Source organism: Mustela nigripes, chromosome 2, assembly GCF_022355385.1.
Source record: "Mustela nigripes isolate SB6536 chromosome 2, MUSNIG.SB6536, whole genome shotgun sequence".
Classification (NCBI taxonomy): Eukaryota; Metazoa; Chordata; class Mammalia; order Carnivora; family Mustelidae; genus Mustela; species Mustela nigripes.
Window position 1 is genome coordinate 171,202,616 of NC_081558.1, and position 21,919 is coordinate 171,224,534.

Sequence of the window (21,919 nt, forward strand, 5' to 3'; positions counted from 1 at the left end):
TGTGATTAAAGAATTGTAAGGGATCTGGTGTATAGAGAGATCCAGTTGGAGAGGTAGCAGAGGGCAGATGAGACAAAGCCTTGCAAAGGTAAGGAGATTGGATTTGGTTCTGAGTGTAAAGGGAAATACTTAAGGATATTAAGTAGGGCAGAAACATCCTCTAAAATTGCTTTCAGTGTTCTGTCAAGAATATATTATAGGGAGGCAAGAGTGGAGACAGGGAGACCAAGTAAGGTTGCTGTTGTAGTAGCCGAGGTAAAACATGAAAGAAAGCTGAGACCAACGACTTGCTGTTGTTGTATTGGTCATGAAGGATAATGAAAAGCAGGAATGTTAATAATGGTAGAATGCGGAAGGAGTTAGCTAAGTAGAAGTTGAATTAAGAAATGTCTATTTTAAGGAGAGTGGTTTGGTCTAAAGAGAACCATCTAAATTTAGATTTTATATAATGCCAGGACAATAGATATAATCAACTAGGAGAGAGAAGAGAGATGAGGCCGTGAATGTTCCACTTGTAGAGCTCAGGGGAGGGGGAGAATTTAACAAAGGACATTGAGAAGGAGCACCCATTGAGGTAGGCAGAAATCAAGTAGAAAGGCTGTTCTTTGGAGGTTTGGCAATATAGAGGAGCTGAGAAGTGGGGTAGTAGCTGTAGGGAATTACAGAATCAAAGGAGGATTTTTAAAAGATGGAAAATACTAGAGTGAGTGTTTTTATGCTCATAGGAATGCTTCATTAGAGATTATATAGATGCAAAGGAGAAGCAGTGAACAGGGTGAAGTCCATGAGTGGGGACAATATGGATCACAAGTGGAGAGGTGGCCTTTGATGAAGAGGGGCACTTCCTCACTTTTTTAACAGCAGGGAAGGAGATAATAAGAGCACAAAGATGCAGGTAGGTTTGTAGATTTGGTGGTAGAAAGATGGCCTAAGTAGGTTTTATGCCTATTTTTGAAAACCAGGTTGCTTTTCTTTATTACAGGTATTTATATGAGCTGTTGTAATATATCGTGGATATTAACTCTTTTTATGTATTGGGAATATTTTTGTGTGTTCTAGGACTCTTAATACTCAGCCTGTTAAGTTTCCAAAACTGATTTCTCTTGAACAGTGCTTCCTTTAGTGTGACTTTTTTTAATACTTTCAATTACAGCAAAAATGGAAAGAGGTGGCACAGGATTGTACAAAGGCTGTTGAACTTAATCCCAAATATGTGAAAGCTCTCTTTAGACGTGCAAAAGCCCACGAGAAGCTAGACAATAAGAAGGAATGTTTAGAAGGTGAGGGTATTTTTGTGTTTACATATGAAAATTACTAAAGGTTTTGTAGTCATTGATAAATTTATATGAAACTCTGCTTTTGAGTAGAGAAATCACTTGGATTTAAAAGTTAGATTCTTCCCCAACTGAGAATTTGTTTTCTAGTTTAAATTGAGATTGCTGGTGCTTGAGTATTTGTTCTCAATTATGGAATTAAAATAGTATTAAGATTTGGAGTTTACATCCCATATATTTTTAACTGGGCAAATAATGAGCCTCAGTGTAATTCCATGAATAAGAAATAAGAAAATAGGTTTTAGTAAGTGATAGTGTTGCTAAGATTCTACATATTTTTGGTGATTATCCTATATAAATGTGAAATACTTTTTGAGATGAATCCTTAAAATAAACATTTGGTTTTTGCTCTTGGTATTTTCAAACATGATTTTATACCCAATTGGAAAGTATGTGGTTGGTACAAAGCATCAGATGAATTTCCATTCTCAGTAAATGCTGTAAATATTCTGCGGCCTCTAATTGCCCATATTTGCTTCCAAAACTTCAGTTAGAGTATATAGGCCACTGGCTTTTAAAGTACATTTTTGTAGGTGACATGGAGCTTAACCGAAGTGATTTCTGCAAGTTTAAACTACTTTAAAAGCATCAGTAATCAGATTTTGCCAAAACTATTTTTTAATAACATTATTTAAAAGGAAAAAGCCATTTAATTGTGAAGTCTAGATTACCAAGTGAGGGTTGTTTAAAGAAGAACGTTTTAGAAAAGTTGGGTTTTGTGGTGTCATGTACTTTGGTGGTGGGTGGAAGGACAGTTGCTTTGGAAAAGAGAATTCTGAGTTTTCAGCCAGCCCTTGAAGTTACTAACAGTTAATAATTGGTAGGAAGGTGGTGAAGTGGATTTTAGATAAAAGAAGAGGATGGGAAAAAGACACTGGCATTGGCCTTAGCCAGGTTATCGGGGTACATACAGCAGATTGACTTGTTTAGAGGATTTGGAAGTTTAAGAAACTGAGTTCAGAAAGAGTGGCAACAGCCAGTGTGTGAGTATTTTGAAAGGGTGAGAGTTTTAAGAAACACTGATCTTTTAACTTTGAAACAACTTTAACTTGAGCTGTGGCATAACCAGATAAAAATGGTATTTTGCAGCAGATTTAATTGAGAACTCTTGGCCAGATGGCTTTGGACACAAGGAATAACTCTGAGGCCTATAAAAAGAATCAGACATGAGAGAGCCACATTTCATTGATTTGGCCTTTAGGTACTGGCCAGAAGAGAATCTTCCTGGATTCCTTGTTTATTTACTATGTAGAATGTGAGAGTGGTGAGAAACATCACAAACCATGCAGTATAGTCCCTTGGATTTCACAGGTGAGGAAAGCAAATAACCAGAGAAGTGAAATGAATTTATGAGCTTTGAGTTTGATTATAGAGTATATAAAACTAAAGTATTAAACAGAATCAATTTATTGGAAATGAAATTGATAGCTATATCAGGCTATCAATTTGGTTTGGCTTTTTCTGGTAACGTGGTGCCCATTTGATGCTGCTGATCATCTTTGCTATATATTTATACTTTCATTTTTTCCATCATTTCTAGATGTCACTGCTGTATGTATACTAGAAGGGTTCCAAAATCAACAAAGCATGCTGTTAGCTGATAAAGTTCTTAAACTTCTTGGAAAAGAGAAAGCCAAAGAAAAATACAAGGTAAATCTGAGCTGGTCAATAGAGGGAACATATATTATGAAGGGTCATTTTTAATTTACACTGCTTAAACTTGGATGTGATAGTAATGAAATTAGATCTGAAATTAGATCTGGATTGTATTTCTTTTCCTGTAATCTCAGGCTTTTGTGGCTTATCTTTTCAAAATAAGAATGTTAAATGTAGGCTATATCCAATATGGTATATATCTGGAGGATACTGAAAAAATTCATCCATATTAGGGGTCACCAAAGAAGGCCTGTGGGCCACATCCAGTCTGCCCCCTGTTTGTGTAAGTAATGTTTTAACTGGGAAACAGCACTCCGACATTGTGTTTGGCTGCTTTTAAGCTTTAACAGCAGAGTAGAGTAGTTGTGACAGAGATTGTATGGCCTGCAAAGCCTAAAATACTTATTATCTCATCTTTTAGAGGAAAAATTTGCCAACTCCTGCCTATATCAATAAAGTTTTTAAAGGTATAATATGTAAATTGGCACTGGTTTTAGGCAATCTGTAACAGATGACTTAATTCAAGAAATATTTATTGAACAAAGCAATTTTAGGAGGGTGGGTAGCTATTGTCCTTGCCCTTATAGAATTACAATTTAGTGAGAGAGACAATTAATAAATGTGAAAGGCATGATACAATGAAGTGTCATGGAGGTCTATAAGTAGAATGCCATGGGACTACCACAAGCATCACTAAATATCATTGGAGATTTTCTGCTAAACTTCAGTAATATTAAGGCAGTTGTTCCTTTTTTCTTGAAGGAAACTTTTAAATTGACTTCAATAAGCTGTATATTGGGTTTTTTTAATTTTGCACTCCTGAATATTCACTGAGTTAAACAGTTAAAACCGGTTTCTTCACTGCAACTTTCATGTGCTAGGATATATTGTGAATCTTCAGGAGGAATGTAGCTGTAGTGGTGTAGTCGTTCTCAGTCTCTTTAACCTCTAGAACCCTTTTTTTCCTTGATCATTTCTCATTTCCGTGATCACTGTGTGAGTACCATGTAATAGTCTCCCAGCCTCAAAGGAGCCTACTTTCCTTGTGTGTATTTATATAATGCTATTGTTGAGTGATTGTACTGGTTGGGCTTCAGGGTGGTAAGAAAATATAAGATAACCCACATTTACACAGTTTCCAAATCAGTTTCCACTTAAAAAAAAAAAATTTTTTTTTTTTTAAGTTTTTATTTGTTAAGTAATCTCTGCACCCAACATGAGGCTCAGATTCACAACCCCCAAGATCAAGAGTCACATGCTTTTCCAACTTGAGCCAGCCAGGTGCCCCTCCACTTAGACTTTCTAATCTGTTTGTATGCCACCTTTGTGACACAAAATCACAAAATACTTTTTTTTTTTAAGATTTTTTTTTTTTTAATTTGTTTGACAAAGAGATCACAAGCAGGCAAAGAGGCAGGCAGAGAGAGGGGGACACAGAGCAGAGAGCTCAACATGATTCTTGATCCCAGAACCCTGGGATCACAACCTGAGCCGAAAGCAGAAGCCCAGCCCGCTGAACCACCCAAGCACCCACAAAATACTTTTTACATTATTGTTTTTATTTTTACAACAACCCTGTAAGATAAATAAGGCAAGTATTTTTATTGCCATCTGGAGATGAGAAAACTGAAAATGACATATACCAGGTCACATGGCTAATAAGTAGCAAAGCTAGAATTTGTATCTTATTTCTTTGATACTTATTAAGTCCATTGCTTACATTGTTTTCATTTTAAATTTGTAATTCTCTGTGGAAGGCAGGGAGGTGCCTTTTCCAAACTGAAATAGTAAACTAAAGACATAAATGATTTACTCAGTCTTTAGTACTGCTTTTCAAAGTGGCAAATGATTGCCCCTGTATATTCCTATGCACAGTCTTTAGGGAAATACTGAAGTTAAGTATACTTTTCACCTGATGGGTGACCATTTGATTTAAAATATTAACTTGTATAATCCTAGAGTAAGAAATTGAATCTCTTCCACAAAAATATGGGTTTTCCCTTAGATTTCCTGTGTTTTCTTCCCTCCCAATCTCATCTATCCTAGATTAGGTCATTTACTTACAAAGTCAAATTCCCTTTTTTTTCCTCTTTCAAATATAAAAGTATTAAATCTACCAAAATAACAAATGGTATTTGTTACGCATATGATCTAAAATGTCATGTTTCAATTTAACAATCTTTGAGTTGAATTCTTAAGCTAAAAGATCCAAAAGATGTGAGAAGAGTTTTATGTCCATGTTATTCTCTACCCTCTTTAAAACTTTATCCTAATCAGACTAAAAGAAGTGAAATGCTTCCGTAATTATGAATCAGGTTGTCATGCCAAAAAGTGGTAATTTAAGTAAGAAATGAAATTTCCCTAAAGATAAAATGTAGAAATCTGAAGGGGCACGTGCACCCAAATATTTATAGCAGCAATGTCCACAGTAGCCAAACTATGGAAAGAGCCTAGATGTCCATCAACAGATGAATGGATAAAGAAGATGTGGTGTGTGTGTGTGTGTATATATACACACACACATAATGGAATACTATGCAGCCATCAGAAAACCCAAATCTTGCCCTTTGCAACAACCTGGATGAAACTAGAGGGTATTATGCTAAGCAAAATAAGTCAGTCAGAGAAAGACAATTATATGATCTCTCTGATATGAGGAATTTGAGAGGCAGGGTGGAGGGTCATTGGGGGGAAGCAAGGAAAAAATGAAACAAGATGGGACTGGGGAGGGAGACGAACCATAAGAGACTCATAATCTCATGAAACAAACTGAGGGTTGCTAGACGGGGTTGCGGGGTAGGGACAGGGTGGCTGGCTGGTGGACACTGGGGAGGGTATGTGCTATGGTGAGTGCTATGAATTAGTTTAAGACTGATGATTCACAGACCTGTACCCCTGAAACAAATAATGTATGTTAATTTTTAAAAATGAGCCATCAACTTAAAGAGAAATTTAAAAAAATAGAAATGAGATTTCATTCAGACTTTTGATGGCATTTACTGTAATGGAGACACAGTACAATTGGAGGACAGCACCTGTGTAAGATGTGGTCTTGAATGGTTAATTAAGATGCTGATCTTGGGACGCCTGGGTGGCTCAGTTGGTTAATAAGCAGCTGCCTTCGGCTCAGGTCATGATCCCAGCGTCTTGGGATCGAGTCCCACATGGGGCTCCTTGCTCAGCGGGGAGCCTGCTTCTCCCTCTGCCTCTGCCTGCCATTCTGTCTGCCATTCTGTCTGCCTGTGCTCGCTCTCCCCCCCCCCCCCATTAAAAAAAAAAAATCTTAAAAAAAAAAAAATAAAGATGCTGATCTTCTAGGACAGAGACCAGAGAGAGATCATTTTAAGATTTCATTTTTAAGCATCTCTGCACCCACTATGGGACTCAAACTTATAACCCAAGACCAAGAGTTGCACACTCTACTGACTGAGCCAGCCAGGTGCACTAGAAGGAGGTAATTTTTAACTCAACAGTTATGTGCCTCCTGTGTTATACATTTCACCTTTTTAACTTTTAGTGAGTAGTCCTAGGGGGTTCTTGATACTTTACATCTTTCAAGAGACGAAGTGTCATTATATATTTATTTATTTGAGACAGTGAGAGAGAGAGAGAGAGAGAGAACGCGCGCGTGTGTGTGTGTGTGTGTGTGTGTGTAGGGCAGAGGGAGAAGGAGAGATAGTCTTAAGCAGATTCCACGCTCCACTCAGAGCCTAACATGGGGCACGATCTCATGACCCTGAGATTATATAACCTGAGCCGAAAACAGAAGTTGAATGCCTAGCCAACTGCACCACCCAAGAGTCCCAGAGGGATATCGTTTAAAATCTGCTTGGGATGGGTAACTTTTCCTATTCCACTGTCTCTTGTCCTGTGGTTTGGACCCTAATATTCTTCAGTTACCTCAGAATGAGATTCCAGTTTTTACAGCAGTCATTTTCAGTGTTGCACAAATGTACCTGCTTCTGTGGTCAGTGTTTTCTCATTTTAATATATTTAAACATGATTTTATTTCAGAATCGTGAGCCTCTGATGCCATCTCCACAGTTTATCAAATCTTACTTCAGTTCCTTCACAGATGATATTATTTCTCAGCCCATGCTTAAAGGAGAGAAGTCTGATGAAGATAAAGACAAAGAAGGAGAGGCCTCAGAAGTTAAAGAAAAGTAAGTATATCAAGCATTGTATCTATATTCCTACATGATATTCTTAAGAGGATCCCCAGTGAGTCAAGTGGTTGACTGTATTGGAACAAGGGCACTAACTTGAAAATTGTCATGTAGCTCAGAATCCAGATGCTTTAGTGCAGGGGATATTATAAACTATGAGGAGCTTAGGAGTGCCCTGAAGAGTGACTTCCTTCAGAGCTTTTTCTTTGTTTTCTGCTTGCCTAGCCATTCTTTGGGCTTCTTGGGTTTGCTTCTATAGAGAATAGAAACCAAAGTACAAGATGCTATGTTTACAACTGGAGGTCAAGTGATGTGATGTGGTATGTAAGTCACATAGTCTGCTTGTCCATTTATATTTATCAGTATTGTGTTTTGGTGGTAAAGCTGTGGCTCTCCTTTCTAAGAGAAGGTACAATATTACTACTAATATGGCAGTTTTTAATGAGTTCTAGAAAAATGGGAATATTGTTCCGTAGCAAAACAGAGTTCTACATCTATAGCATTGGAAAGTTTGAGGAAACATTGCTTTTGATTTTTGTCTCCTAATTTTCAACCATTGTTGGCCACCTTTTAAGGAAAGATACTATGCATAATTGTACCAAGATATTCAAACTTTAGTTAGTTGATACACAGTCTTTTCAGAAAATTGTAGTTGAGAAGTAAATGTTTAAGGCAATGCCAATAATTTCCTCTTCAGGCTAGGGAATAGTCCTTGCTAGAAAAACTACAATGAAGTTAAAATGCGGGGAATATTAGAATGTAACTATTAATTAAGATAAATTAAGAGAGCTTATAAGATTTTGACTGATAAAGCTTAAATTGCTTGCCAGTTTTCTCTACTTAGGATGTATATAACAAATGAAATAAGAAAATACACTCTTAACTTATGGAACCTTACATTTATAAGACCCCATAGAGGTTAGTTAGTATAAATTTCCTTTTCACATTAAAAATAAAAAAAATCCCTTCTACAAGCATCCTCAATAAATGTTATCATCTTAGAAGAATAATGACGTTAGAAGAATAATCATGTATTTTAAAAAGTAAGAAAGTGTATAGTTTATTAAATGTCCTACTTAATAGAAGACTCTTCCTTTAAATTTCCTTCTTTGATATTTCCATCTCTTCATTCTGGGTCTGTTTATTTAGGTGAAACAACACAGCTTCTGGATGAGAGCCCTTCAGATAATTCTCTGCCTCCCGTCTTGCTCTTTTACAGTGCGTTTTCCACAACAGAGTTTTCTTTACCAAGCACAGATTGGGTCATGTCTCTTAGCTTGGCTTCTGTGACCTAAGCTTAATTATCTCTTATTTCTCTTTTCTTTCTGTTGGTCATAAAATAACTGTTGAGTGACATCAGTGTGCCATATGTTTGAAGGTGAATAAGACCAGATCCTTGTGCAAGTTGCAGATCAGTCAGTCATTAGTTCATCTTTTAACATACATAAATGCTGAAGCCTAGGCAATAACCCTAGGTTTCTGCTATTCATTCTGCTGTTAACCCTTTTTTTAAACTTCCCAAGACATCAAGAAAAATCCCAGTCCCTGTCAGGAAGCCTGATCTGTTATCCCTCTCCCCACTGCCCCATTCCAGTCCTACACTGGAATAAGGGGTTGTGGGCAGTTGCTTAACTCTAGAAATGCTAAGTGTGGCAAGTTTCAGCATTTGATCCTTTCTTATTAAATAATTTCCTATGTTCATTTTTTTTTTCCAGTTCTGGATATTTAAGGGCCAAACAGTATATGGAAGAAGAAAACTATGATAAAATAATAAGTGAATGCTCAAAAGAAATAGATGCTCAAGGCAAATACATGGCAGAAGCATTATTACTACGAGCTACCTTCTACCTGCTTATTGGCAATGCCAATGCAGCCAAACCAGATTTAGATAAAGTCATCAGTTTGAAAGAAGCTAATGTGAAGGTACCTTTTAAAATGTGTGTGTGTGAAAAGAATTAACTAAAAAGTGTGGCTTTAGCATGTACTGCTAAATTTTTCACATTGACTTTGCCATTCCCCAAAAGGCTGTTTTTATTTTGGAAGCAGCTACACCTAATGATGATTTGATACAGTGAAACTGAAATGTAAATATCAGTGATAGTTATCTTTAACCAGAAAAGGAATTTTTTTCTTTTTTCTATGGCATCTGGTAACTCAGCTTCCTTTTATAACCACCTGTCTACTGTATTAGACTATATTTAGATAGGAGTAAGGGTGATATATTAATGTTATAGGTCATACAAGATTGTAAAATGCATTTAACAAAGCACATTTAATCTGAAAGGTTTTATGTTACAGGAATTTAAAAATGGGTTCTAAATATATGATACAGAGAGATATACTAAAGTAGATCAAAAATTTCTATAGTTGTGTGGTTGGAACAGCTTTTTATGTGTATATAATTATATTCATAATTAAGATTTAAGGGGATCTGTTGAATTATATGAGCCTTCTACTCAGTGTTTTAATAAGACAGAGTTCAGCTACCAGTTAACTAAATTCACTTACTAGTTTATTAACATCTCTGTTGTTTGTTTCCTCACTAAATTCTGGGTTTTTTCACCTCAAAATGAATCATTCATGTATGTTGTAGATTGTAAAAGTTGTTTTCAAGGCCTAAGTATTTAATAAACTATCTTAACCTCTTATAAACAAAAGGCATTACAACTAAGTATTTGTTAGAAGTTCCTTTCAAATTGAGGTTTTCAAGTTGAAGATACCTTAGTAATATGACTTTGCATTTTATTTCCTAGTGATTACAAATATCTTCTGGTTTTGTTATAATTATGGGGGTATTCTTATTTGTTTCATTGAAAGAAAATTTACTTTTGTCTCAAAACATTTTTTTGGAGAAGAAACCTATTTTTTGCCTTCATGACCATGACTTGTTTTAATGGCAAGTAGTAATGAAACTATCATATGCCCTGTACAAAAATTAACTCAAAATGGATGAGAGACCTAAATGTAAGAGTTCAAACTATAAAACTCTTGGAAGAAAACTTAGGAGGAAATCTTCCTTACCTTGGATTAGGAAATGATTCCTTAGATATAGGAACAATACAAAAATCATCAAAACTAAAAACATTTGTAATTCAAAAGACACCATGAACGAAGAGAAAACATACTTCACAGAATGGGAGATGATATTCCCAAATCATATATCCAGTAAGGTGCTTTTATCCAGGATATATACAGAACTCAACAGTAGAACCCAATTTAAAAATAGGTCAAAGATCTGAACAGACTTTCTCCAAAGAATATATAAATGGTCAATAAGAATATGAAAAGGTGTTCAGGATCACTTGCCATAGGGAAATGAAAACCAAAATTGCAATGAGGTATCACTTTATACCCACCAAGATGGCTATAATCATAAAGATGGGCAGTTAAAAGAGTATTAGTGAGGATATGGAAAAATTGGAACTCTTACACATTGCTGGTAGAAATGTAAAATGGTAAAGTCCCTCTGGAAATCAGTTTGGGAGTGCCTCAGAAATTTAAATATATTGAGTTACCATATGACCCAGCAGTTCCCCCTCTAAAGTATATACCCAAGTGAAATGAATATATATATCAACATAAAAACTTGTACATAAATGTTCACAGCAGTATTATTCATAATAGCCAAAAGGTGGAAGCAACTCAGATGTTCATCAGCCAATGAACAGATAAATTGTGCTCTGTCTTTACAGTGGAATATTACTCAGCCATAGAGAAAAATGACATATTGACACACACTATAACATAGATGAACCTTGAAAACCTTATGTTAAATGAAGGAAGCTAGACACAGAAAGGCCACATAATGTACAATTCCATTTATTATGTGAATGTTCAGAACATACAAATCTGTAGAAATAGGAAGTAGATTGGTTTCCAGGGGCTGAAGATTAGGAAGGAAATGGGGAGGAATGACTGCTAATGTGTATGAGGTTCTTTTGGGGGTGATGGAAATGTTTGGAATTAGTCTGATGGCTACACAGCTCTGTGAATATATTAAAAATGACTGACTTGTATGCTTTTAAAGGATGAGCTTTTGATGTGTGAATTAGACTTCAAAAAAGACTGTTTTTAAAAGACTAAATTCTAGTAATGACAAACCTCTCATTTTGGTTATGTAGCTTCGAGCAAATGCTCTTATCAAAAGAGGCAGCATGTACATGCAACAGCAGCAGCCTTTGCTGTCTACTCAGGATTTTAACATGGCTGCTGACATTGATCCTCAAAATGCAGATGTTTATCACCACCGAGGACAGGTAAATTAATTTTCTTATCAGGAGTTCTGACCTTTGGATTGAGGAATACGATACCATTTTTGAGAATGTTGTCACAAGTTTCCTTGTATTGTTTCTGATTGCTGTGAACAAAGTATAGTGTTATAGTTTGGGTTGGCATTTATTTAGTCCTATCTTAAATATTTGTCCTTTGAATTTTGGTATTTGCTTATTTAAAAAAAGAGAGAGAGAGAGAGAAGCCTACAGATATTGGCCTGCCAGTTCAAGTTTGGTTTTCAGGTATTTCTGGCTCTTAGGTTTTCAGTGACACTGAAAAATTTACTGAACATTTGAGTTAATGCTAGAATCAACAGGGAATTTCTGTGGGCTTCTTGCTATAAGGAGATTTTGTCCTGGACTATACCAATAGTACCAAAAAATCTCTTCTGAATGGAGTTTTATAATATGCATATTTGATTTTTAGTAAGGATATGTAGTAATGAAAACCATTCCCAGTTTCAGCCTCACCTGGGAAACACATGGCTTTATTACCTGTTTAACATGGATGGTTTCTTGAAATGCATTAGGGTGGAATGTATAGGCTATCCATATAATAACAGAAAAGCAGCTGCCTTTGGCTCAGGTCGTGATCCCAGGGTCCTGGGATCAAGCCCCACATCGGGTTTCCTGCTTAGCAGGAAGGCTGCTTCTCCCTCTCCCACTCCCCCTGCTTGTATTCCCTCTCTCACCATCTCTCTTCTCTGTCAGATAAATAAATAAAATCCTTTTTATAAATAAATGATAGGATTTTCTAGTTCACTGTTTCTAGAAAGTAATTCTACACTGAATAACTACTACATGCATAGCATGATGCTAAACCATGATTAAGAGACACCGTACTCAACTGGTGTGCCTATTATTTTGCATTGTGTATATTTGTTGTGTGTGTGTGTGTGTGTGTTTTGTTTTTCTTAGCTGAAAATACTGCTTGATCAAGTTGAAGAAGCAGTCGCAGATTTTGATGAATGTATTAGATTAAGACCTGAGTCAGCTCTGGCACAAGCTCAGAAATGTTTTGCATTGGTAGGTTCTACTTTATATTGTATTTTCCTAAACATCATTTTTATTTCCCATTGTTAACAAAAAAAGTATCTCACTGTCCACAAAACCATCATCTCTTTTTCCCCCCAGAGGATGACTACAAGGGAAAAATGTGTTTTGGGAAATAGAAGTGTATTTGCTAATTGAGGTATTGCTCCTGTATTCCTCTGGATGTTTTATTTGAGTTCATCTTGATAAGATGTTTCTCCCTGATTTCATGCTCCCCTAAACAGCACTGTTCTCCCTGGTTTGTTTGTTTCTTGTTTTTTGTTTTTCCATAAGCTAGCACAAAAAAAAACCAAAAGCATTTGAGGAAATACTCTTAAATCATACCAAATAACTGCTCTCTATCTCACATTGTTAATATTTAGAAACACAAAGCTGAAAATCAACTAAAATAAGTTCATTTTTAGTGAAATGAGATATTCCAGTTAACCCTATAGCCTGAATCCTAAAAGACTTTTTAAAGAAAGAAATTGGTCACAAGCACATTTAAATTGTGGATGAAAAATGTTATTAGATGAAGCTTAATAGTAACTTTGGTAAGGTGTAATAAATTATATTAGATTTAAAACTCCCCCATTTATATGCAAAGTTAACTTCTTACAAGTTAGTATGCCTTCTTCTAGATTATTGAACATCTTGAAATTGTATAATGGCAATGAAGTCATAGTTGTACATAGCCTATGGATCCCTGCTCCGGAGATATTTCCTTGGAACCCTTTTAGATGCAGCAAATTAGGTTAGCAGATCACCTGCTTTTCTGGAAATATTTATGTGATTTTGTGTGACTTTCATAATATGTTAAATTCCACACGTTTTTGAGTTCTTGATTTGACAGGCCTGTTTTGATTGTTTTAAACAGTATCGCCAGGCATATACGGGAAACAATTCTTCACAAATCCAAGCAGCTATGAAAGGTTTCGAAGAGGTCATAAAGAAATTTCCAAGGTGTGCTGAAGGCTATGCACTATATGCTCAGGTAAATGTGATTTTTCCTATTTTTTTTTCAGTTGGCTTTTTTTGTTTGTTTGTTTCCAAAATTTAATTTTTTAGACGTGGGGGAGGAGCAGAGGGAGAAGGCAGGGGAGAGCATCTCAAGCAGGCTGTATGCCCAGAAGAGCCTGATTCAGGGCTTGATCTCACAACCCAGAGCTAAAGTCAAGAGTGAAGCTTAGCCATCTGAGCCATGCAGGTGCCCCTTAAAGATTTCATTTTGAGGTAATCTCTGTACCCAACATGGGGCTCGAACTCAAAACCCCAAATTCAAGAGTTGTGTGCTTCACTGAATGAGCCAGCGGAGCTCCCAGTTTCCAGTCTTTTTAAAGAACTGCATTTATATGCTGAATTTCAGTATGGAAATTAGAAAACAGTTCTTCCCTGGTTGCAGCCTCTGTGAACATGAATGGCTTTGTTCCTGTTATGATTCTCCTGGCTCCAAAACAGTCTTGAATCATCTTAGTGACTCCTGTATTAATACAGTTTGAGAACCCTGGCCCTAAACTCAACATGGGGAAGCTCAAGTTGAGTATTTCCCTCAAGTGTTCATTTGGATTGGATTAGCAAAAGTTAATTACCTGAGGAAAATTTACTCTGTGCAGTTGGTAGGAAGAATGTGATGAAAAGGCTTTTCTTCCTATTTAGATCACTGTCCTTTTAAATGGCTAGATAGGCTGAACAGCTCATTTTAATTCCTCTGTAGTTTGCCAAATCTGAAACCTTTCCTTGCTTTAAGATTGAAGGTATGGAAAGGAGAATGTACACTTAAGTTATTTTCACCTTTTAATTGTAGCCTGAAGGGCGCCTGGGTGGCTCAGTGGGTTAAGCCGCTGCCTTTGGCTCAGGTCATGATCTCAGGGTCCTGGGATCGAGTCCCGCATCGGGCTCTCTGCTCAGTGGAGAGCCTGCTTCCTCTTCTCTCTCTCTCTGCCTGCCTCTCTGCCTACTCGTGATCTCTCTCTGTCAAATAAATAAATAAAAATCTTTAAAAAATAATAATAATTGTAGTCTGAAGTCTTTGAAAACTTAACTAATTTTAAGTCATCCATTTGAATGAAAATGTTTAGCTTCTTATAGCCGCAATTAGACTTTCTTCTGTAAGTAAATCATCTCAGAATGTTTTCTCTTAGTCTTTACGTTGGAAGTTACTTTTGATATATTCATAAACCAGATATCTCAGTATGCTGTGTAATATCTTCTCTTACTCTTTTTTATTCCAAAGAAGTGTTTTTCTGCTACCCCAAACATCACAGAAATAGGAAACGTTTAAAAATGACCATGGGAGGGGCGCCTGGGTGGCTCAGTGGGTTAAAGCCTCTGCCTTCAGCTCAGGTCATGATCTCAGAGTCCTGGGATCGAGCCCCACATCGGGCTCTCTGCTCAGTAGGGAGCCTGCTTCCTCCTCTCTCTCTGCCTGCCTCTCTGCCTACTTGTGATCTGTCAAATAAATAAATAAAATCTTAAAATGACCATGGGATACCTGGGTGGCTCAGTTGGTTAAGCATCTGCCTTCAGCTCAGGTCATAATCTCAGGGTCCTGGGATCAAGTCCTGCATTGGGCTTCTTGCTCTGTGGGGAGCCTGCTTCTCCTTCTGCCTGCCACTCCTACTCTCTCTTTCTGACAAAATCTTTAAAAAATTTTTTTCTAATTAAAAATAAAATAAAAATGACCGTCTGTGATAGATTCCTACCTCTAAACCTTTCTGAAAGTTGTTTTTAATTTCTTATATGCATTTTTTTAAGATTTTTTTTTTTTTAAGATTTTATTTATTCACTTGACAGAGAGAAATTACAAGTAGATGGAGAGGCAGGCAGAGAGAGAGAGAGGGAAGCAGGCTTCCCGCTGAGCAGAGAGAGCCCGATGCGGGGCTCGATCCCAGGACCCTGAGATCATGACCTGAGCCAAAAGCAGCGGCTTAACCCACTGAGCCACCCACGCGCCCCAAGATTTTATTTTTTTGACAGAGAGGGAACACAAGTAAGGGGAGTGAGAGGGAGAAGCAGGCTGGCTTCCTGCTGAGCAAGGAACTTGATGCGGGACTGGATTCCAGGACTCTGGGATCATGACCTGAGCCGAAGGCAGACGCTTAATGACTGAGCCACACAGGCGCCCTGGGAGCTTTTCTAATTGCATTTTTCCCTGTCACTATATTGCCTTCAGAATAGCTATGGCTTATTGAGCTATCTTCTTATCAGCACTAATGTTACTAGTCTAAAATTTCTGTCCTTTCCCCTTGTCATTTTTACTTCATGAAATAACATATATGTTACATTATATATAAACAGTTAGATATAATGTAACCTTTTTTTAACTCTCAAGTTTGAGCTTAGATGCAGGCCAAGTCTCAAAGTTAGGTTCAGTGTGAACTTGTATCCCTAAAAGCAAGCGTTTCATTTCTGCCATGGGATTTGCCCTAAAGTAGTTGACTGTAGCTGCTTTTTTTTTTTCTTTTAGCAACTTTTTGTTTTTTAAAGATTTAATTTATTTCTGATAGAGATAGCAAGAAAGGGAACACAAGCACAGGGAAGCTGAAGAAGGAGAGGCAGGTTCCCCAACTGAGCAGGGGGCCCGGAAATGGGGCTCTCCCACGACACTGGAATCATGACCTGAGCCAAAGGCAGGTGCTTCATGACTGAGTCACCCATGCACCTCTTTTTATTAACATAAAGAATGACTGATAGTAGTTACCACATAACTGAATTTATTCTTCCAAATGAGTACTGTCTTTAAAAATAAGTCCTTAAATTATGAATAAGTGACTTGAGTGTACCTGTGGGAAACTGATATTAGAACTGGAATTGGCACTAAAAGTGGGACTTTCTCTGGTATTCACTGTACGAGATTATCTGCTGTTGTATATACCCACTTGACAAAAAGAAAGAACAGGTAAAAGTTCATATTTACAGCAGTGCTTTGTTAAATAAAGATGTAACATTTAAGTGGGTAATGAATGGATAAGTTAAGTAAATTTTAATTAGTGAACAATATACTTTTAATTGCTTTGGCTGACGGTTACCTTAATATAACTTAAGTTATCTCCTCACATAGGCATTAACAGATCAACAGCAGTTTGGTAAAGCTGATGATATGTATGATAAATGTATTGATTTGGAGCCAGATAATGCCACAACATATGTTCATAAAGGGTATGTATGTTTTTGTAGACCTCTTTGTTTCTGTAAGAAACTGTGTATCCTGCATGTAATATGGATATCTTCTGGTCATTAAGAAGGGAAGTGGGGGGACTGATAGTATCAGTGAGTTAACTGACAAATTTCTTAATGCTATAGATGCTTCATTGTTAATTTTTAAAATTTTATGTTTCATTCTTACATAGCAGTTGGTAAATACACTGTTTTCACTCTAAAGATTTCAGTTCTGAACATCCTGTCAAATGTTACCTATATCAAAATAAGTTTTTCCAGTACTTATGTACTTATCATTTTAAAAAAACTGTAGAAAAAGTAAAGCAGCTTTGCAAGGTAAGTTAGTAATAAGAGTCTGGACCTTTGGACACTTTTTTTTATAATAAGGTATTTGGACTATAAAACCAATATAAAATTGAGGGGAAAAATTAATGCTGATTATATACTGTTTTAGATTGTTTTTCCTTGTAAATTCATTGAAGGCAGAAATGGAGCCACGTGCTTATATTCCTATACATCTGACTTCCTTGTTGCATTTGCAGTTTACTTCAGCTTCAGTGGAAGCAAGATCTGGATAGAGGTTTGGAGCTCATCAGCAAGGCTATTGAAATTGACAATAAATGTGATTTTGCATATGAAACCATGGGAACTATTGAAGTGCAAAGGTAACTTCTATACCTTGTTGTAAAGAAATTTAAGTCAGCTCCATAGATATTTATCTTTATTTTTCTCATTACAAATAGGTTATTATCAATATCCATTAAATTCTTAATGTCATGACTTTTGAAGGAAGCGTCCCTCTAAACTATGTAACTTTGATTTGCCTTCTTTCATTCTTTTCCTGTAAAAGTTACACTTAAAAAGTTTTGTTAAATCAAGCATATGCATTAGAAAGGAAATTTGATCTTTCTTTAATATCTCTTATGTGTTCTTCCCTCTTTTCACCTATATTATTTCTGTTGGAGGAAAAAATACCTGAGTGTGCTTAGGCAGTGCAGTGCAGCATAAGGGTTCCTCCCAGAATACAGGAAGATCTAGATCCTGCCTCAAATAAGCAACCAGCCAAGTAACTGGACATGTTAATACATCATCCCTGAGCCCATGAGTTTTCTTAAAAATCAGGGAGCTAGATAAGACTTTTTGCAACTCTTACTGTTCATAACTTCTTGTTTTGTGAAAATATTTTTCCAGCGTTGCATTTGGGGACCACCATTAACAGTTGACAGCTGTTTATGCCATAGAATTTAGTGTCATATACACCTGAATAGTGGCATTGCTGTCCTTTTGAGTATCCACTCTAGGCCAGGTACTGAAGCTTGCTTGGATGTTTTTCCAAATTTTATTTCAGATGATCTTTATCCCAGTCCTTATAAAGGTAGGGAGTATATGATCTTCATTTTAACTAAAGAGTGTAGAAACTGATGCCCAAACTGGTTAACAGGGTTACATAATGATCCAGTAGTATGGATAGGATATTAGCTCCTGTATTTCACTAATATCAAATTAACTGATCTTATAGGAATCGACAGGGATTATCTTAACTCCCTGTCATTCAGCCCCTCCTGGGTCCTCTCTTTTTAGTGGGCAGAATAGATATAGGCTGGTGAAATTTGTGAAAATTACATGTAAATATTATTTATTTGCCAGTTTGTTAATGTGAATATTCTTGCACTAGGAAAGGATGGGATACTGGTTCTTAATCTTTTTTGAGGAAGGCTATAGAGTTATTTGTAGAGCCTGGGTTAAGACCCCCTGATACACATTTTGATGGGTTTTCTTGGTATATTAATTATACTTTAAGGAATCCATTCTAAATCCTACCTTACAGGTAAGTAAATGAATGTAAATAAATGAATCAGATTGCCCATTAAACTAGGATTTAGCCAGTCTACTGTCTACCTAATAAGCAAACATGAACTCTGAAAGTTATATTTTAAAAAACAAGTCTTTAATATAGGCAGATGTTGTGGTAGGAGGTTAACTACAGTCACTCCCGAAGTCTGTTGTATTTCTTAAGAGTTTATTTATTGTAAGATTAAAAGCATATATTCATATATACATGGTTAAGACAAATTAGAATAGTTCTTGATTCTTGGCAAGTATGTAAAGCCTAACCACATCTAGACTGTAGGAGGTAAATTACATTTTTTTTTTTGACCAAGCATATTCATCCATTTACTCAAAAAACAGATACTAATAGGTTCTGGAAAATTGAGAAGTGCCTATTAAGGATGTAGTTAAGAATATGAATATGTATTCACCTGACTTGCACAGAATGATAGTATGTCTAGGGGAAGACGGGACGGAAGGGGAGGATATTTTTCATAAGGATATTGTATTTGAACTGAGCCTTAGAACAGTGAGGATTTGATTAGAGTCAGGCAGAGATGCTGTAAATCATCTCAGTATTATGTGTAGGTAGGAGAGCCAGGGGCCTGAGGGGATCCTGTGTAACTGGAGGGGAGGTGCATAGGTGGGAGTCTGGTGGTAAAAGATGCGGGGAAAGAAGAGGAGTTCACAGAGTGAAGGCCCCTGAATACCATTAATGTTCTCTGAAGTTACGTCACTGCTTTCTAAAGGAGCCTGTATAGTATAGAAACATAGAATTTAGGAACCAGACAAGATCATAATTTCAAATAAGTTAATTTCTCTAGTCTCACTGTTCTTATCTGTAAACAAATACTACAAAAGGTATAATGTAAGTAAGTACATAGTATTTGTAATAGTAGCTGATATTCATTGCTTCCTATGTGCTAGGCACTATTTTGTTTCTTACACAGAACCATTTTTTTAGAATCATGAAACTGGGTGGTCAGAAACTTCATTGTATTCTGTGAAATGCTTGTTGGATGTGAAACATTTAAAATTGTTCTTTTAGAGGAAACATGGAGAAAGCCATTGATATGTTCAACAAAGCTATTAACCTGGCCAAATCAGAAATGGAGATGGCTCATCTGTACTCACTCTGTGATGCTGCCCATGCCCAGACAGAAGTTGCAAAGAAATACGGATTAAAACCACCAACGTTATAAAATCAGGGGGAAAGGAGAATGACCCTCTTTTTAGAAGTTTACTCCCTTTTCAACTGAACCCTAAAGACACTGTCATGAACTGTGTTGAATGGTGGAACTTAGTATTTCTGTTTGTGCTATTGTCATTTGTTACATGTTTCATGTTTAGGTGTTGTGGGAGTGGCTGTGGAAGGAAGTTTGCAGTGTTGCAGCTTTATTCCCTGTACAACAAAAGCTTAGAACATAAAGGGATATTAAAGTTGCAAAGAGTACAGATGATAATTGGCCATGCAAATAAAAACTTTGATTTGTTGATTTGACTTTTTTTTTTTTTTTTTTTTTTTGGAGGTTGGGGGTTATGTTCTGGATGATTGTGTGTGTGTATGTGTGTATTTTACAGCATGTTGGTTTTTAAATTAACAAAGTAAGTGCTGTAAAATAGTTTTCTTTTGGTTTCAATTAATCCTTTTTAGTTTTTCTTTTAGAAAACAAAACTTAAATGGGGATTTTTGTTTTGAAGGCAGCAAAGCAGACCCTTTAAACCACTGTCAGCATGCACAATGTCTGATTCTGCAAAAGGTTAGAATCAGTGGCAACTTAATCCTTTTGAACCCATGCAACTCCAATGGATTATGCACATTGTTCTTAAAGTAGCTGGCTTTCAAATAGTAAATCACACAGAAGCAATATACTCTGGTATATATGCTGGAAGACTGAAAATTAATAGGAGAGTGACCCAGACAAGAGGTAAGCTGAAACAGGAATGGGTTTGTAAACTACCTGTGGCTATTGTCTGTATTAAGTACACTATTTAATAGTGTATTTTTGAAAGAAAATTCAGGTTGGTTGTGTGTATAAAGATGAAGTGTGATGTGTGAGAGTGTATATTAGCTTAAAATTTATAGTGAAGAAAATGTGATTAAAGGTTCCACAAGGATGTAAGTCATGGAGCCAGAAGCATAGTATTCCTGAGGTAATAAGTTTCGTGCTTTAACTATGGCTACATGTCCTTAAAGAATATTAAACCAGTATTTTCAAAGGTGCTGAGGAAATGTGGAATGCTTTACAGTTTTAAGCTAACCTTGATCTCTAGGGCCTGACTGCCCATGTCCTGATCTTTACTTAGGAATACTGACAGATTTTTTTTTTCTTACTTTACCTTTTTTACTTAGAAATCACTTTGGGTTTTGTTTGTTTTTCAAGTTGTCACTTATAGACCATCCTTTTGTTTATATGCGGGATTTTTCTGGTGGGAAAGAGGTTGTGTTCTTAAGATCTCTCTTGTTTTGAGATTATTTGGGGTTGGAAGAGGTTTATTTAGGTAAGTTTGAGTATAATAAAAGAGCAAGCACGCCTTCAGTTAACATTTCAGGAAATGAAATCTAATTAAAGTTTACATTTTTTGGGAGTAAAGGAGCATTTTACCCCTCTGTAAGAGGGTACTATATCCCAGTGAAGTCAAAAAGATTTTGTCTATAAATGCTATCTTCTTAGAAACTATAAAATTACCCCTTCCAGAGTCAGAGTTTGGAGGCCCCTAGTGGGGACAATTTAACATAATTTAAGATGGCTTGGATAACAGAAGAGTTTGAGAACTCTGTATTTTAGTTCTTAAATTATGTACCAGCTATCACAACTCCTGGATACAGAAATGTTCTACATCTCCGAATAGCCTCTGACTTGAAAGTTTTTATTTGCATGGCTGTATTTACATTAACACTGGTATTTTCTTCAACTGTTCTCCCTTCCTACCCTTTGGGGTGGGGTAGAAGAAAAACACACGAAGGAAACTGAAGCATGTGCCATTCAATACTATCATTCCAAATCCTCATGGACTATTGCTCGTTCTGAAAAATATTTGAAACTGCACTGAAAGCTACATCTGTCTGTATCTTTTCTTTTGTAAATGACCTCACATGTAAATTCACCAAATAAATATTACATTCAAGCTTTTCTATCTGTTCTTTAAATAAAAGGTAGTTTATTCATTTATCATAGTATAGAATAAAACCATAATCATTCTCTGTGGGCTCTAACTAACTGAAAATAGGTGTTAGTATATGAAGCAAAGTAAGTTTTTGGTATGATTAGAGAACATTTTTCCTTAGGTGAAACAAAGAGAGCTGCTGAGAGCTAGCAGATGGGGAGGGAGACAAACCATCAGAGACTCTTACTTGAGAAACAAACTGAGGGTTGCTGGGGGCTGGGAGGGGAGGGAGAGGGTGACTGGGTTATGGACATTGGGTGAGTGCTGTGGTGAGTGCTGTGAAGTGTGCAAACCTGGCGATTCA

General features: G+C 36.5%; 1 protein-coding gene across 1 annotated transcript in view; it reads left to right on the top strand.

The window, feature by feature from the left end:
• TOMM70 (translocase of outer mitochondrial membrane 70) overlaps positions 1 to 19,948 on the top strand; it is a 32,438-nt gene extending 12,490 nt beyond the window's left edge. The window contains exons 3-12 of the mRNA XM_059392087.1: positions 1,154 to 1,280; positions 2,875 to 2,984; positions 7,005 to 7,153; positions 8,872 to 9,079; positions 11,278 to 11,412; positions 12,346 to 12,453; positions 13,337 to 13,453; positions 16,520 to 16,617; positions 17,160 to 17,282; positions 19,496 to 19,948. Of these exons, the coding sequence (XP_059248070.1) occupies positions 1,154 to 1,280; positions 2,875 to 2,984; positions 7,005 to 7,153; positions 8,872 to 9,079; positions 11,278 to 11,412; positions 12,346 to 12,453; positions 13,337 to 13,453; positions 16,520 to 16,617; positions 17,160 to 17,282; positions 19,496 to 19,649 (1,329 nt within the window). The 3' untranslated portion in view covers positions 19,650 to 19,948. The remainder of the gene's footprint in view (positions 1 to 1,153; positions 1,281 to 2,874; positions 2,985 to 7,004; positions 7,154 to 8,871; positions 9,080 to 11,277; positions 11,413 to 12,345; positions 12,454 to 13,336; positions 13,454 to 16,519; positions 16,618 to 17,159; positions 17,283 to 19,495) is intronic.
• The last annotated feature ends 1,971 nt before the right edge of the window (positions 19,949 to 21,919 follow it).